The 15,936-nt window shown below is 38.9% G+C and overlaps 1 protein-coding gene across 4 annotated transcripts in view; it reads left to right on the top strand.

Moving 5' to 3' along the window:
- Positions 1 to 15,936, top strand: part of rbm27 (RNA binding motif protein 27) — a 132,137-nt gene that overhangs the window by 24,944 nt on the left and 91,257 nt on the right. For all 4 annotated transcript variants that reach the window (XM_078230693.1, XM_078230695.1, XM_078230696.1 and 1 more), the window contains exons 2-5: positions 3,684 to 3,802; positions 8,658 to 8,794; positions 13,092 to 13,186; positions 14,336 to 14,538. In XM_078230693.1, the coding sequence (XP_078086819.1) occupies positions 3,684 to 3,802; positions 8,658 to 8,794; positions 13,092 to 13,186; positions 14,336 to 14,538 (554 nt within the window). The remainder of the gene's footprint in view (positions 1 to 3,683; positions 3,803 to 8,657; positions 8,795 to 13,091; positions 13,187 to 14,335; positions 14,539 to 15,936) is intronic.

Below are 15,936 nucleotides of genomic sequence, written 5' to 3'. Positions count from 1 at the left end.
GTTGCTGAACAAATTCGCTTTATTACACTAAACAAAAAGGTTGGCTGGATCTCAGTACAAACAGAAGAACATTATTCTGTTTACCCTAGCAATATCTTTGCCTTTCTGAATTTGGATGTGTCTGTAAAATCGATTTTTCATCTCTATCTTTACTCTAATATTCAAGAGAAGTATGAGGTACGTGTGAATTAATAGGTGAACTGTGGCCAGACACTCCAATGTACATGACGAATGTGACCAAAGCTGGTTTTGTGCATTTCTCAACCAACCACCCAGACAGTTGTCACACTGAGTCAACCTGTCTCACTAAAACTTTGAGGAGTGTTTCCACTTTCACATTTGCAGAACTTTCCTTGGAATTTGCTCCAAACGTCACTCCCACTCGCACAGCTGCAACAGCTCTTTCTTTAACTTGGAGTGCATCTCTCCTTCAACTTTACTTATCAGGACCTATTTCTGATCCCTTTTTCTGTCCCTTGCATGGGATTTCTTTCCGGGGAGCTCTTTTCGATCCCTATTTTTGTCCCTGCCTGGGACTTCTGGTTCCTCTTCCTATCCTCGTGCTCTGTTCCTTGGAACACCTTCTCTGGAATGTTGCTCTGGTTCAGATGACCTGAAGTGCAGTTCCACATCATTTCACTTTATTGCTTCTGCTCAGGCACGCAGTGCCAGTTCCTGGCCTGAAAAACACAGCAGTCATAAACTGCATACGTGTGATCATTTCCTGGCTGGTGCATGTGCAGAAGAGCTAAGGCCCGCTGGCAACTATAGTTCCCGGTCAGCAACTACCATTTTAAAATGAAATATCTGAGCTTCCCAACACTATCCTGTCGTGAGTTTGCTAATATGTCAATCCAATACCAACCATTCTGTAACTGTTTTAAATGCTACATCCATTGATTCAAAATCAATTGGGTTTTGATGATCTGCGGCCTTGCATTAAACCTACTTTAAAGCTGGAGTATGATATTGGAGGTCTGAAACTTTTTCCAGCTTTGTGTTTACTGCCCATTGGCTTTCTGAATCTGTACCTTACTCTATCCTGCTTGGTGGAACCCGTGGCTGTTTCAGGTCTACTCTTTGAAACTCTCCATCTACATCTATTTCCTTTGCCATTAAAAGCATTCTCAACATTCAACTCTTTGATCAATCTTTCAGTCCTCCAATTCTCTCAATAAGATCCCATTTGTCAATTTTTCTGTGAAGCATTTTGCTATCTTAACTCAATATAGATGGAAATGGTTGACCATATAAAAATAGTCTTTTTGCTCTAGAGAAGTTCTCAAGGGAGAAAAATAGCTCAACTTCACAGACGAGGTCAGGTTCAAAGCCTAGACTGTGTTTGGTTGGGTCAATTGTACAGATACCAAAAGCAGCCTTTTCTGAATTGGGGAAGAGAAAATAGGCCAGGGTTCCTTCCGTTGATTGCTGGAAGAGGAATTTATGGACATTGGATGACAATAGAGTCCGACATTATTTGTCATGATCATCTCTCTGCTGTTGTACAATGTGCTCATTGTCCAGCTTTGCACATGAATGTTCTAGATTTGGACAAAGTGCATGTGCACAAGTCATTGCTGTAAAATTAACAGTAAAAAATTTAAACTTCAGGAAGAGAGGGAGAAAATATAAAGGCCTTGTATGTCGACATTTGTCCGATAATGTTCTTGTCAAATGTTTTGGGACGTTATGACAAAAATGTTTTATGGAAAGGTATGCTGCATCAGAGCATTTACTTCTAAATACCTCCGATTTGAGCACCTGAGTCAATCATAAGGTATACATTTACGTTTTAGCATTTTTAAATACATTTTCAGTGCTGTCTGACAGTGGTTGGAGTGTATTCAATTGTAAATGTTTTGTTGTATTCCATAACTAAAACAACATCATGTTGATTCACATCCAACCTTCGATTTATTAACTGTCTTGAAGGGCTTTGCCTGACTTTCTTCGTCTTCCTGACAACTCTGCAATTTCAAAACCTTGGAACTCGCTATCTCATAGCACTAGTGCCTGCACTATACAGACTGCAGCAGTTCAAAAAGTTGGCTCACCGCTACCTCCTCGAGCAGTCAGGGATGGGCAATAAATGTTGGCTGTCTCAGAAAATACTTTTTGAGAGTTTCTTACCAAAAATAGGGGAGACGGTGGTGTATGGTAATGTCACTGGACTAATAAGAGTTTTAACAACACCAGGTTAAAGTCCAACAGGTTTATTTGGTAGCAAATACCATTAGCTTTCGGAGCGCTGCTCCTTCGTCAGATGGAGTGGAAATCTGCTCTCAAACAGGGCACAGAGACACAAAATCAAGTTACAGAATACTGATTAGAATGCGAATCCCTACAGCCAGCCAGATCTTAAAGATACAGACAATGTGGGTGGAGGGAGCATTAAGCACAGGTTAAAGAGATGTGTATTGTCTCCAGACAGGACAGCCTGCAAGTCCAGGAGGCAATCTGTGGGGGGTTACTGATAATGTGACATAAATCCAACGTCCAGGTTTAGGCCGTCCTCATGTGTGCGGAACTTGGCTATCAGTTTCTGCTCAGCGACTCTGAGCTGTCTTTAAGATCTGGCTGGCTGTAGGGATTCACATTCTAATCAGTATTCTGTAACTTGATTTTTGTGTCTCTGTGCCCTGTTTGGGAGCACATTTCCACTCCATCTGACGAAGGAGCAGCGCTCCGAAAGCTAATGGTATTTGCTACCAAATAAACCTGTTGGACTTTAACCTGGTGTTGTTAAAACTCTTACTGTGTTCACCCCAGTCCAACGCCGGCAACTACACATCATGACTGGACTAATAATCCAGAGGCCAAGGCTCATGTGCTTGGACCTAGGCTCGAATGCAATCATGGCAGCTACTGAAATTTAAATTTGATTAATAAAATCCCGAATTGAAAGCTAGCCTCAGTAATGGTGACAATGTAACTCCCATTAATCATCCTAAAAACACATCTGGTTAATAATCCCTCTCTTGGGAGAAATCTGCCATCCTCACTTGGTGGGCCTACATGTGACCCCAGATCCCCTGCAATGTGGTTGACTCTAAACTGCCCTTTTGTAATGCAAGTCTAGTAAGTTACTCAGTTCAAAGGCAATTAGGAATGGACAATAAATGCTGGCTTTGCCGGCGACGCTCTCATCCCATCAAATATTTTTTTAAAAGGTAGCAAGTTAATTTATCGAACCTTTAATTACTTTTGCGTTCTCTTTTATACTCACTCGCAAGAATCCTAAGATGGCTGGAAGGTAACCTGGCTGGCTTCGTGGAAGTGCACTAGAATTCCCGTTCTGTTTGTGTCCCATCTCTGAGTGGGTAGATTCTGTGATGCAACAGGATATTGTGCCAGTATAGTGAATTAATTTGCCTTGGGATTTTTGGGGGGAGAAGTGAAATGAACAACTGAGATCCTGCACAGAAATAAGGTTCATTAGCAAAAAGAATGGAGAACGGAAAGCCAACAAAATCAGTTGCCCATTTGCTAACTTTCTGTAGCGAGAGCTCCTTTTTGAGATCAGTCTTAAAATCTGTGTTGTGTGGCTTACATGTCATAGAATGCTTACAGCACACACACGAGCCATTCACCATGCTTTACAGAAACCACCACCATAAAAACAATCAAGTGTGTTGTTCTATCAATCTAGTGTTTGATTTTTTTTTAATGGTCTTATTTTTCAGCTGCGATGCTGACCCATCAGCTTTAGCAAAATATGTAGTGGCTTTAGTTAAGAAAGACAAGCCAGAAAAAGAGCTGAAGGCTTTGTGCGTTGATCAGCTGGACGTATTTTTACAAAAAGGTAAGATTTACACTTTGTTGTATTTTCTCCAGCATTTTTTGCAGTTGTTGATTCATACGGAAATATAGGTGCAAACTTTCAGTAAACTATTTAATCTTGGCAAAGGTTGGATGGGGGTAAGATCATCCTATTTGGGTTAGATTTCTCCTTACCTGAAGTTGAAAACACATGTTAGCAGCAGGTAGGTAAGCAATGAGAAGCCTGAATAATTTTTCTACCCCTCCTCCTTAAGCTGTACTGAAGCCAATTGTAGCACTCCTACTGTTCACCTGGCTGGCATCAACTAATTTAATTCTCACTCCGATTTGAACATGAAATCATCATGATCTGTATAATTCAATGCCACAATGGGCAGTCCATTTATCAACTGAATAGAGAAGCTGTTTTGTTACATTTTTCCAGAAGATCATCTCAGCTGATTAGAATGGTCAGTGCCAACAGCAATTTTAAATTCATAATTTATCAGACTCGGATTACTATAATCAAGCTGGTTGAAAATGCTGTTTTAACTACTGCAGTCCAAGTTTCAGCTTATCTTCAGATGCAAATTTTCTGGTTTTTCCAGTGATTTTGTAACTTTAAAAGACTAAGTTTGTGTCAACGTTTTTTTGTCGTTGAATTGTCTATGCTAAAATATTTAAGTGCATGCTTTGTATTTCATACGGTAGCTGTCTAGTGTGCAGCATTTTTAAAAAAAACTCTACCAATTGGATTCTAAGCTACAGTTTGAAGATGTTTTAATATTTGTGAAAAAAAACAGCAGCTTCCCTAAATCTCTCTCATTTGATTGATGGATATTGTGCAAGTCTCGTGTCCTGAAAGCAAAGGCAGTTATTGTTAAGAGGTCAGCTTTTAAATTCTACCAGTTATACAAAATATAACAACGACTTGTTTATTTCTATAAATCATTTTGAATATTGGAGAGGGGAATAGATGTTGACTGCAACCTAAATATATGTACTGATGCAGCTCTTTAGCAAAATCAGATTTACCATCTAAAAATAGCTATCTTGTTTTGCGGTTTACATTGTTGCGTATAGAACTAAACCTAATTGGCTCCAGTGGACTGGTCTACCTTGTTTTCCCCTTTCATCTTGGATTACTGGATACATGATACTGGAATGTGCATTGTTACAGAAATATTTTACAAATTTTTTAAAAGTAGTTAAACGCCAAAACTTAAATTTAAAAAGGTATGAGAGTTTGTTTAATAGAATATCTGAAGCATGTTGCTTTTTTAAGGATGAATGACTTTTTTTTTGTTCGTTGACAGTGCATGCATAGATGGCACTAGAACTTTCCTTTGTTTACCAGTGCAGCAGAGCAGATGAGCATGGAGTTTTACAAATACAGAAAATGTTTCTCCGCTTGTCTGAAGGAACCACAACTGTTCAATGACTTGCTTTACTGAGCAGTGATTTGGTTGTCTATAATTTCTTCTACTATTTGAATTGAGAATCTATATTTGTTTATGAAATGTACTTCAGGAATAGCTCAGTGATTTGAAGATGTTAAGAGATTTTGAGATGATTTAGATAAGTTGAGTGAGTGGGCAAATGTGTGGCAGAAACATGTGAATGGTTTTCAGATGGAGATCGGCCATGATCATATTGAATGGCAAAGCAGGTTTGGAGGAACGAATGACCGACCCCTACTCCTTGTTTCTATGTTAAATGGAAATCACTGAATTGCTGTTTAAGTTGCTTAGTCTTGCTGTAAAAACACTTGGGAAAAGTCGCACCTTACTGATTGAGGCATAACTAGATTTTTAATTACGTACTAAGTTTTGAATTACTTCTGAAAAAACTTCTGGCCCTAAAACCTTAGTTTTTATTTATGGAATGTCAGAATTCTCCTTTTTTAATAAAATTCTATATTTTAAAATCATTTAAAAATGTATGTTTTGATATTTCACTACCTTAGTGTATATTTGTGTTTAATGTATATTTCTTAATCAATTATTTTGCGCCCTGTAAAACTTTGTGAAAAATGAAGGATAGTGCATTTTATTTCCTGAATTGATGTCTGCGAATATTTCAGTGTGATTGGTTGCTTACCCTGCTGAATTACATCACTGTTGCTGAATGCCTGAAGATGCCCTTGACTTGGAGACGTGTTAGCATTGGGAAAGGAGAAATCTATGTCGTAAAGATTGCTAATTATTTTTTTGGGATCTTTCTTTGAGATCAATGGTAAAAACACAATAAGTAGGAGCAGGAGTAGACCATGTGGTCCATCGAGAATGCTCCATCATTCATTGTGATCATTGCTGATTCTGGCCATCAAATCCACTTCCCTGTCCACTAATTCCTTGAGAGACCAGAAATCTGTCCATCCCAGTCTTAAATGTATTCAATGATGGAGCATCCATAATCCTCAGGCAGAAAATTCCAAAGACTCAACTCTGAGTGAAGTATTTTTTCCTCATCTTAGTCCTAAATGGCCAGTCGCTTATCATGAGACTGTGTCCCTGCGTTATAGATTCTCTACCAGCAGAAACAGTTTCTCATCTACCCGATAAAGCTCCTTCAGAATCTTGTGTGTTTCACTGAGGTTTTCTTGTGCTGTTGCTTCACTCCCGACTGCAATTTCCAGGTCATTTTCTCATTGCTATTTGTGGGACATTGCTGTGTACAGATTAGTTGCTGTGTTTTCTACGTTACAACAATGGCTCCACTGCAAAAATAATCAATTTGCAAAAAGCACTTTGAAAGTCTTGAAGTTGTGAAATATGCTATGCCAAAATGTTATTTCTTTGTTCAACTGTTGGTTTTTAATTAAGTTAATTCTGTTTCACTTGTGCATATTTGCTGAATTCTCTGCTCCAGATTAATCTGACAATAATCTGAGAAAGGGCGGCACGGTAGCACAGTGGTTAGCACAGCTGCTTCACAGCTCCAGGGACCTGGGTTCGATTCCCGGCTTGGGTCACTGTCTGTGTGGAGTTTGCACATTCTCCTCGTGTCTGCGTGGGTTTTCTCCAGGTGCTCCGGTTTCCTCCCACAGTCCAAAGATGTGCGGGTTAGGTTGATTGGCCATGCTAAAAAATTGCCCCTTAGTGTCCTGAGATGCGTAGGTTAGAGGGATTAGTGGGTAAATATGTAGGGATATGGGAGTAGGGTCTGGGTGGGATTGTGGTCGGTGCAGACTCGATGGGCCGAATGGCCTCTTTCTGTACTGTAGGGTTTCTATGATTTCTAAACTACATCTTTCCTTGGGACTGGTATTTAGGAGCACTTCTTCAGAAGTGTGTAATTTAATCATCATTGGGTTCACACATTCAGCAGCTGAAGCAAATAAATCTTGCCTCACAAGAGCACTGCCATGTGTGTTCAGACACTGCTTAATAAATAAGATAATATTGTCATGCTGGCCAATTAAAACCACCAGTGTTAAGTTGAACATATTCCACTCAATCCGGCAATTTGGATTTAACTTCTTAGCCTAGGCAAGAACAAGACTTTGAAAAATGCTATTTGATATTAAAGCCTGTTGTCAGATATACATTCAGATATATATTCAGATATACTTTGTATAACAATTATTCCCTGTGCTCTGAAGAATGGGAATCATAAAGCTGGTGTAAATGCCTAATGCAGATCCATTACTTTCTGTAAAGTTGGAAGGATCTGCAATTTGTATTCCTTCATCATGTATGTTGGACTGATTTCTTATTTATTACACAACTGTGTTTAACATTTATTTTACAGTACAATAGCTCTAATTTTAATGAGAAACCAGCCAGCCTAGACTGGTAACATAAATAGCATATTAGACATTATGTCCTTTTTCAATTCCAACAGTAATAATATTATGAACGTGTTTCAAGCTCACTGGCAATTGAATATCCCTCACGTAATGTGGATCACTCATTAAAATGTTCAGATCGTCCTGAAGAACAGAATCAGAACTTGCATCACAGGAGGAAACCATCCAGGATACATTGACTGAGTGGGATGTTTGAAATAGCTCTCAAGTCAGTTGTACTTCGTAGTTGTTTCCAGAAAGCCATGCACATTTTGTTTCAAGTCTGTCTGTATATCCAATTCCCATTTGAAAGTTACTTTTGAATCTGCTTCCACCACTCTTTTAAGGTAGTGCATTCCAAATCTTAACATGTTTATGACTATTCTTTTCATCTCTTCTCTGGTTCTTTATCAATTAACTTAAACCTGCTATCTCTAGTCACTCACCCACCAGTGGAAACAGTTTCTTTATTTACCCTATCAATAATACCTGTCATAATTCTGAACAATCCCCATTTCTCTAGTCTCTCCTCATGCCCACTGTCATTCTGGTAAATATCCCCTGCAGAATCTCCAAGAGCTTAACACCTTTGCTAAATATAGGCCGAGAATTTGATTTTTTAAAAGTTTAGCATAATTTCCTTACTTTTCGAAGCTCTATTTTAAATGCTTCTACTTTAGTAACAACTTTATCAACTTGTTTTGGCCTCTTATTTCCTTTTCTGTCTTCTAAAAATGTTTCATATTGAGGCACATGAATACTTGGAATAAAAATTGTTCAAAAATATTATTGAGCTATATACTGGGAAGTTTTCATTTTTCATTGGTAGCAGTGTCCCTTTCTTTCATTTTCTCCCATAATACTTCAATTCCTTTTGAAACAGTGGAGGTAAACTGAAACAACTGTATTTTGAGAGTTGTGGTTCTTAGTGATTTGTAAGAGAATCTTTGTGCATATGAGTAACCAAGTCCTGTATGAAAACGTGGCATATGTTCCTTTTTGAGGTACTCTTGGTAATTATAAGCAAATTATTTTTGTGAAATACTTTTTTAACATTTTGCTTTCTCTGGTGCCACTACTCATCATTAGTCGATAATTATTTTGACAGAAACTGTTGGATTTGTGGACAAACTTTTTGATGCTTTAAGCACAAAGAACTACGTGCCACGACCAGAACAGTTTGTCCAGGAGACATTAAAGCAGGACATGCAACCTACATGGCAAGAGAGAGAGGACAAGAAAGAAGTGAGTAACAATATGTTGGCTTCTGCAAGTTAGTTTTTGTAATAGAGGATGGCTAACCTAGTGAATATAGTTTTGACTAGCAACCTAGAGGTCAAGAATTCAGCTTTGATAAGAGGGTCTTCCATAAGCATATAAATAATAAAATGATCGTAAAAGAAAGAGTAGGGCTGATTAATAAAAAAGGAGACATGCACATGGTGATGGGAGAAATAGTGGAGGTATCGAACGAGTATTTTACACCTGTCTTTACAAAGGAGGAAGATGCTACCCAGGCTGAGGTGAGAGAAGAGGTAACTGTGCACTAGACAAACTTACAGTTGAGTAGGAGGATGTGTTGGAGAGTTTATCTTTACTTAAAATAGATAACATACCAAAACTGGCTGAGATCAATCTTGGAGGCATTAGTGATAATCATCTAGTCTTAGACATGGGTGGTGCCACAGGGCTGGAGAATTGTGAATGTTGCACCCTTGTTCAAAAAGTTGTATTTAAAACTATCGTAACAGCCCTGTAACACCACAAATTACCAAATTTATCAAATTCATGGTATTGCGGAATCTTTGGTGCAGTAAGGTGCCATTCAGCCCAGTCAGTCTGCACTGCCTCTGAAAGAGCATCCTACCTACACCCACTCCCCTGTAACCTTACACATTCTTTTTCAGACAACAATCCAATTCCCTTTCGACTACCTTAAATCAAACTTGCCTCCACTACCCTCTCAGGAAGTTAATTCCAGACTCCAACCACTCTTTGGGTGAAACCATTTTTCCTCGCGTAATTTTTACTCCTTTCTGTCTTCAGTTCCTCTCAAGTTGCCAGACAAAGTCACAGTGGTTCAAGATGATTTATTAACTAAGGTATAGTAATAGGACTCCGAATGAAAAATTCAGAAATACATAGGCAATTAAAATCTCAGCTTCAATTCCAAGTAATTAGCAGATACCAATAAAAGGAGGGAAGCTTCTGGAAACTATACTTAATGACAAAATCAATAGTCACTTCGGAAGTGCAGGATAATTGAGGACAAATCATGTTTTAACTAATCTGCTGGAGTGTGTTGAGGAGGTAACAGAGGACAGTTGATGAGGGCAATACTGTTGATGTGGCGTATATGGACATTTGATACAATGCAACACAAAGCAAAATTCTAGCTCGTGGAATAAAAGAAAAAGTAGGTATTGGATAAGAAATTGGTTGAATGACAGGAAACAGAGAGCAGTGATAAATTGTTTTTCAGATTAGAGGATGGTTTGTAGTGGAATTCCCTAGCGGTCGGTGCTGGGACCGTTGCTCCTTCTGGTGTATGTTTAATGATCCAGACTGTTGTGTTAAGGGCATGATTTCAAACTCTGCAAATGATACGAAGATTGAAAATGTCGGTTGTGATGAAAATAGTCTTGAACTTCAAAAGGGCATAGACATGTTGGTGAATTGTGCAAACAAGTGGCAGATAAAGTTCAATGCATATAAGTGTGAGGTGATTCTATTTGGCAGGAAGAATGTGGAGAGACCGTATCAAAAAAAGGAGAGGTTGGGACTGTTTTCCTTGGAGAATAGAAAGCTGAGAAGAGACTTAATTCAAGATCCTGAGAGGTATGGCCAGGATAAATAATGGGAAACTATTCCTAGTCAAGAAAGCATCAAGAACTGAAGACCAAAAGGAGTAAAAATGATGCGAGGAAAAATGGTTTTACCCAAAGAGTGCTTGGAGTCTGGAATTAACTTCCTGAGAGGGTAGTGGAGGCAAATTTGATTTAAGGGAGTCTAAAGGATTGTTGTCTGAAAAAGAATGTGTAAGGTTACAGGGGAGTGGGTGTAGGTAGGATGCTCTTTCAGAGGCAGTGCAGACTGACTGGGCTGAATGGCACCTTACTGCACCAAAGATTCCGCAATACCATGAATTTGGTATTTTGTGGTGTTACAGGGCTGTTACGATAGTTTTAAATACAACAAGAAAACCATCGTTCCCCTCGAGTTGCCAGATAAAGTCACAGTAGTTCAAGATGATTTATTAACTAAGGTATAAGTAATAGGACTCCGAATGAAATCATTCAGACCATTTAGAGTGAAAAATTCAGAAATACATAGGCAATTAAAGTCTCAGCTTCAATTACAATTAGCAGATACCAATAAAAGAATAGGAGTTATCTCCATCTAATCATAAAAGGTTACATCATATAAAAGTATAGTTTTTCTTAAATCACAATCCCTTACATTTGCTTCATCATAACATCCAATCAGCATGAAAACTGAATACATCATGGCTGCAAATTATTGTAGTCCAGCTCCTGTATCACTCCCTCCTAGTTACAAGTAGCTGATTTAATGAGCTATGTCCAGACTAATGACCCTGGTGCCTGTATGTGAAGGGTCTTATAGGAAGACTTTTGTTTTTCAAAATCTGTGATTTTTAAACTTGTGTGACTATTAACCCTTTCAGTGGGTTGCAATCTGGTTCATTGATCTCTAATTGGAGAGAAACCTGCAGTACCCACCTAGTTTCGCCTACTTGTGACTTCTTCTACATTACTTATTGCTCTCTCCAGTCAGTCTGCACTGGCTCTGAAAGAGCATCCTACCTACACCCACTCCCCTGTAACCTTGCACATTCTTTTTCAGACAGCAATCCAATTCCCTTTTGACTACTTAAATCAAATTTGCCTCCACTACCCTCTCAGGAAGTTAATTCCAGACTCCAAACACCCTTTAGGTGAAATAGGAATGTGCAACTAATACCACCTTTCGAATATTGCTTGGGCTCAAGAATAAGTTTTAAACAAAAAATAGGAAGTCACCTTTACAATGGATAGGATAATTAAATAGCAAGAAAAAAATAGTTCACCTTCAGTAAAAATTCTCTCAAATGAATCTAACAGCTACTAATTGAACCCAAAGCTGCATAATTCAGTCAAATACTTGAACCTTGTGACTGAATGAATAAGGGGTGATGAAGGCACACCTGAAGTGATGTGTTGTTGGGTGATTGGGATTAAAGATGTGAGTAGGAAAGCTTTTTAGGAGAGAGATGGCATAGAGGTTTATTCTGATCAGAATTGAGCATATGTTAGGACTACATTGGGGAAATCTCAGCAGGTCTGCCAGTATCGATGGAGAGAGAAACAATTCATATTTCAGCTCTGTTCTGGTGACTGGTGAAAGGACACAGACCTGAAATGTTGGGCTGGATTTAATGTGGATGATGAGGGGTGGGAGGTGGGGGTACTGGTTGGAGAACCAGTGGGAACTCTTTGGCAGTTCCACAGGGAGGCCCGACCAAATTTAAGGATCCCAGGCATCAATGTTGGGTCTTTTCTGGGATTTAGGGCCCTGATGTTGAAAATCCCACATGCCAAAAGTTGCTGGCCAATTGGAGGCTAGCAGCACTCCAGTTCCGGCAGTGTCTCCGGGGCAGCAAGGTCTCCATCTTAATGATGGAGGTCCTCTCATTTGTGACAGGCAGCCACTCCTACAAACAAGTGGGCCTGGCTGCCAGATTCTGCAAACAGGTGGGCCTGGCTGCCTGATTTCCCTCCGCAACAGGCCGGATTAAATTCCGTCCATTAACTCTGTTTCTCTTTCCAGTCATGCTGCCTGATCTGTTGAATATTCACAGCAATTTTTTGCTCTTACTTCAGATTTTCAGCATTCAGTGTTTTGCTTCTTTTGTGAAGATTTTATCCGACAATGCAGTTGGTGTACAAATGATCTTGCGGTTGACATTTGTTGCCGATACCTGATAAAACAATTTGAGGAAAAGTACATATAAAGTTGCATATAAGTAACAGATGTATATATGGACGTGTACACCATTGGATGTATGCTTCTTTGGCAAAAAATCTACCAAAGTTTTTCATGTGTATATCATTATTGGTGACGTACTGATTGATGTTCCATTGATGATGTTGACCATTGGGTGGGACATATGATAAAAGTGAAAACTGAGGATGGATGCAATGGATATCCAAGGAATAAAATAATTCTAGCAACTAACAGATTTCGGGTAGTGATGTAGTAAACTTTGAAGCTACAGACTCTAATGTCGATATAGTCAAGTCCGATTTCATGACACAATGACTACTGGGTCGTAATGTCATGTTTGAGTTGTCTGAGACGCCAATGACTTGGAAGTTGTACTCATGGGTTAACTGCTGAGATATAATTATTCCATTTTGTTTTACATTTTATCTGTAAGTTGTCATTGGATATGCATTCCTTAAAATGAGAATTTTGATTCTAATCTTTTTCTGAACTGCTAACTGCAAGGAATGTTTTTTTTTACTGCTTATTGCTATTTTAGATTCCCTTGTATGATGAAGATCAAGATGGTAGAAAATCTTTAATAAAGAAGAGTCATAGTCCTTTTAAACCTGTTTTGGGACCTATTGATCCAAGGTACGTGCTTAAACCCAAATTATTACCTGAAAATCGCAGCCTTGAACTTGTTTTCAGTGCAGGTGCAATTTTTAAATTTGATTCATGTGATCACCAGTCAATGTTCTGATTTTTTTGATACAGAAGCAGTGCACAAATAAATAAGAAAATAGTATTGATTTTTTTTCTTGTAGAATGCTCCACTTCTACTTGCTTTCATAAAGCAATGGGGAGCTACAAGCTATACCCAGCAGAGAAGTATTGCTTGCAAATTCTGTTGCTTTTATTTTTTATGAATTATGGATATTTATTAGTTTGAATATATTGCACCACAATGCACATATTCATCACGATAAATAAGTCATAGCTATCAAACCATTATAGTTTCAGCGATTTTTTTTTTTCTGGCTTTTTTTGTAATGTTACAAAATAAAATGGATTAAGACATGAAGGAGATTAAATTCCTGTTGTAATGAAAAATGGAAGGCTTGCCTGTATTTTTTTCCTCCATAACTAATGCCCTACAATGAAATTGCAGCATCACCCTTTCCACACTTTGATGGCTTTCCTTAGTGAATTGTAATTACGGAGGAGACAGGCAATTTTGATTGAAAGATTTTGCATTCAAAGTAATTCTTCTCGTGGCACATTTCAAGTTTAATATTACCCAGCAATATTCTGAATGCTCAAGCATCCTTCAGTAATGTTCAGTTAAAATATTTTGTCAGCGAACAACAACAAAGCCTGTTTTGTGTTTTCAACCAAGTCTTTTCTGAATGTGTCTTGATTCTTCCCACTGTCACCTTCATTTTTTCTTTCAAATCTCTATCCACTACTATTTGATTCCCTAAGGTACTGGTCCCAGCCTAGTTTACGTGAGACCATCCCAAAGGAGCACCTCCCTCTTTCCTTAGTGTGGTGTCAGTGCTCCATAAACCGAAACCCCTTCCCTGCCTCCCCAAAGTTGTCCTTTCAGCCACAAAATTTAACTTCTGTGGTTCAGAGATTGATTCTGTGTTTTTGACCTGACCTCAATTTCTATCAGCAGTTTCTATGTCATTGACTTCAACTGAACTAAGGTGTGATTGGATTTTTTAAAAATACATTTTGATCTGAAAGACCATAACTTTATTACAAGCATTAGTATGATGCATTCTTTCAATTTGTCAGAACTCGTGATGACAAAAAACGTGAAGAACGACGACGCAGGGACTTTGAGAGATATCCCCATCCCAGAGACCTTTACCGAGAACGATATGATCGTCGTCGGGGCAGAAGTTACAGCCACAGTCCAACAAAGAGCGCAAGTCGAAGCCGCAGTCGTAGTCGAGATCGGACTCGAGAGCTTGGGCGCAGCAACAGCACAAGCAGAGGTAAGCTAATACGCTAAGGAAATATGTCGACTTTTTGGGGTGGTGGGGGTGATGCAGTGGTGAGTAACCTATTTATTGTCAGCATTGATGCACAATCATTCAATAGAAGATTGATTTCTCTGCAATGGTGTGCTGCTTGCTAGGTTTTCCTCCCCTCTTCTCAGTGCTGGAAAGATCTTCATCCAGTTATTAACAACAACTTGCACTTATTCATCTCCTTTTATGTAGAAAGCATTCCAAGATGCTTTAAAGGAGTAAATTCAGACAAAAATTGATGTTGAGCCAAATTGGAGATTTGGGATGGATGACCAAAAGTTTGGTTTGAGACATATGGGCCCTAAGCTCTGGAATTTGCTCCCAAAACCTAGAATCATAGAATTTTACAGCACAAAAAACATCTTGTCTGCACCAGCTTCTGAAAGACCTAGTCCCATTCTCCAGCCTGACTAAATTCATTGCTTTCAAATATGTATCCAGCGAACATTTGAAACCTCCGATGGAATCTGCCTCCACCACTCTCTCAGGCAGCTGTTATAATTCAGGTCAAAAACTCCAAAGTGTTGTATGAAGTGCTTTGGGGGCAGCATGGTGGTACAGTGGTTAGCACTTCTGCCTCAGTGCCAGGGACCTGGGTTCGATTCCTGGCTTGGGTCACTGTCTGTGCGGCATCTCCACATTCTCCCCGTGTCTGCGTGGGTTTCCTCCCACAATCAGAAAGATGTGTTGGTTAGGTGCATTGGCCAAACTAAGTTCTCCCTCCGTGTACCCAAACAGGTGCTGGAGTGTGGTGACTCGGAGATTTTCACAGTAACTTCATTTGAAGTATTATTATAAGCCTACTTGTGACACTAATAAATAAACTTTAAATGCATCCCAAAACTGAGTAAAGTCGTCCCCCACCCCACACACACCTCAATTGACAAAACAGGGCTCCTCTATGTTGAACACCTCTTGGAGGAGGCAAGGATCTAATGATGACCATGAAACCATTGTCAATTGTAGTAAAAAAAAATCCATCTGGTTCATTAATGTCCCGAAGGAAAGAACACACAGGTCTCTTTGTACGTCAGCATTTTCCATTTAAATAATAATAATATCACAATTTAAATAATACTCGGCCATTTTGTTTTTCCTTTCAAAGTAGATAACTTCACATTTGTCTATGTTATACTGCATTAGCCATGTATTTGCCCACTCGCCCAACTTATCTAAATCATCTTGAAATCTCTGAACATCCTCCTCACCACTCGTATTCCCAACGAATTTAGTGCTGTCATCAAATTTGAAAATATTACATTAGATACTTTTCATCCATATAATTGGTGAACTTGTCTTTTTGTTGGAGTCATACCTGGCCCAAAGGAAGATAGTTGTTGGAGATCAATCATTTCACTTTCA

This window comes from Mustelus asterias, chromosome 16 (assembly GCF_964213995.1).
Source record: "Mustelus asterias chromosome 16, sMusAst1.hap1.1, whole genome shotgun sequence".
Taxonomy (NCBI): Eukaryota; Metazoa; Chordata; class Chondrichthyes; order Carcharhiniformes; family Triakidae; genus Mustelus; species Mustelus asterias.
Note: the sequence above shows the minus strand (reverse complement) of the source record. Positions and strands in the feature narration are given on the sequence as shown.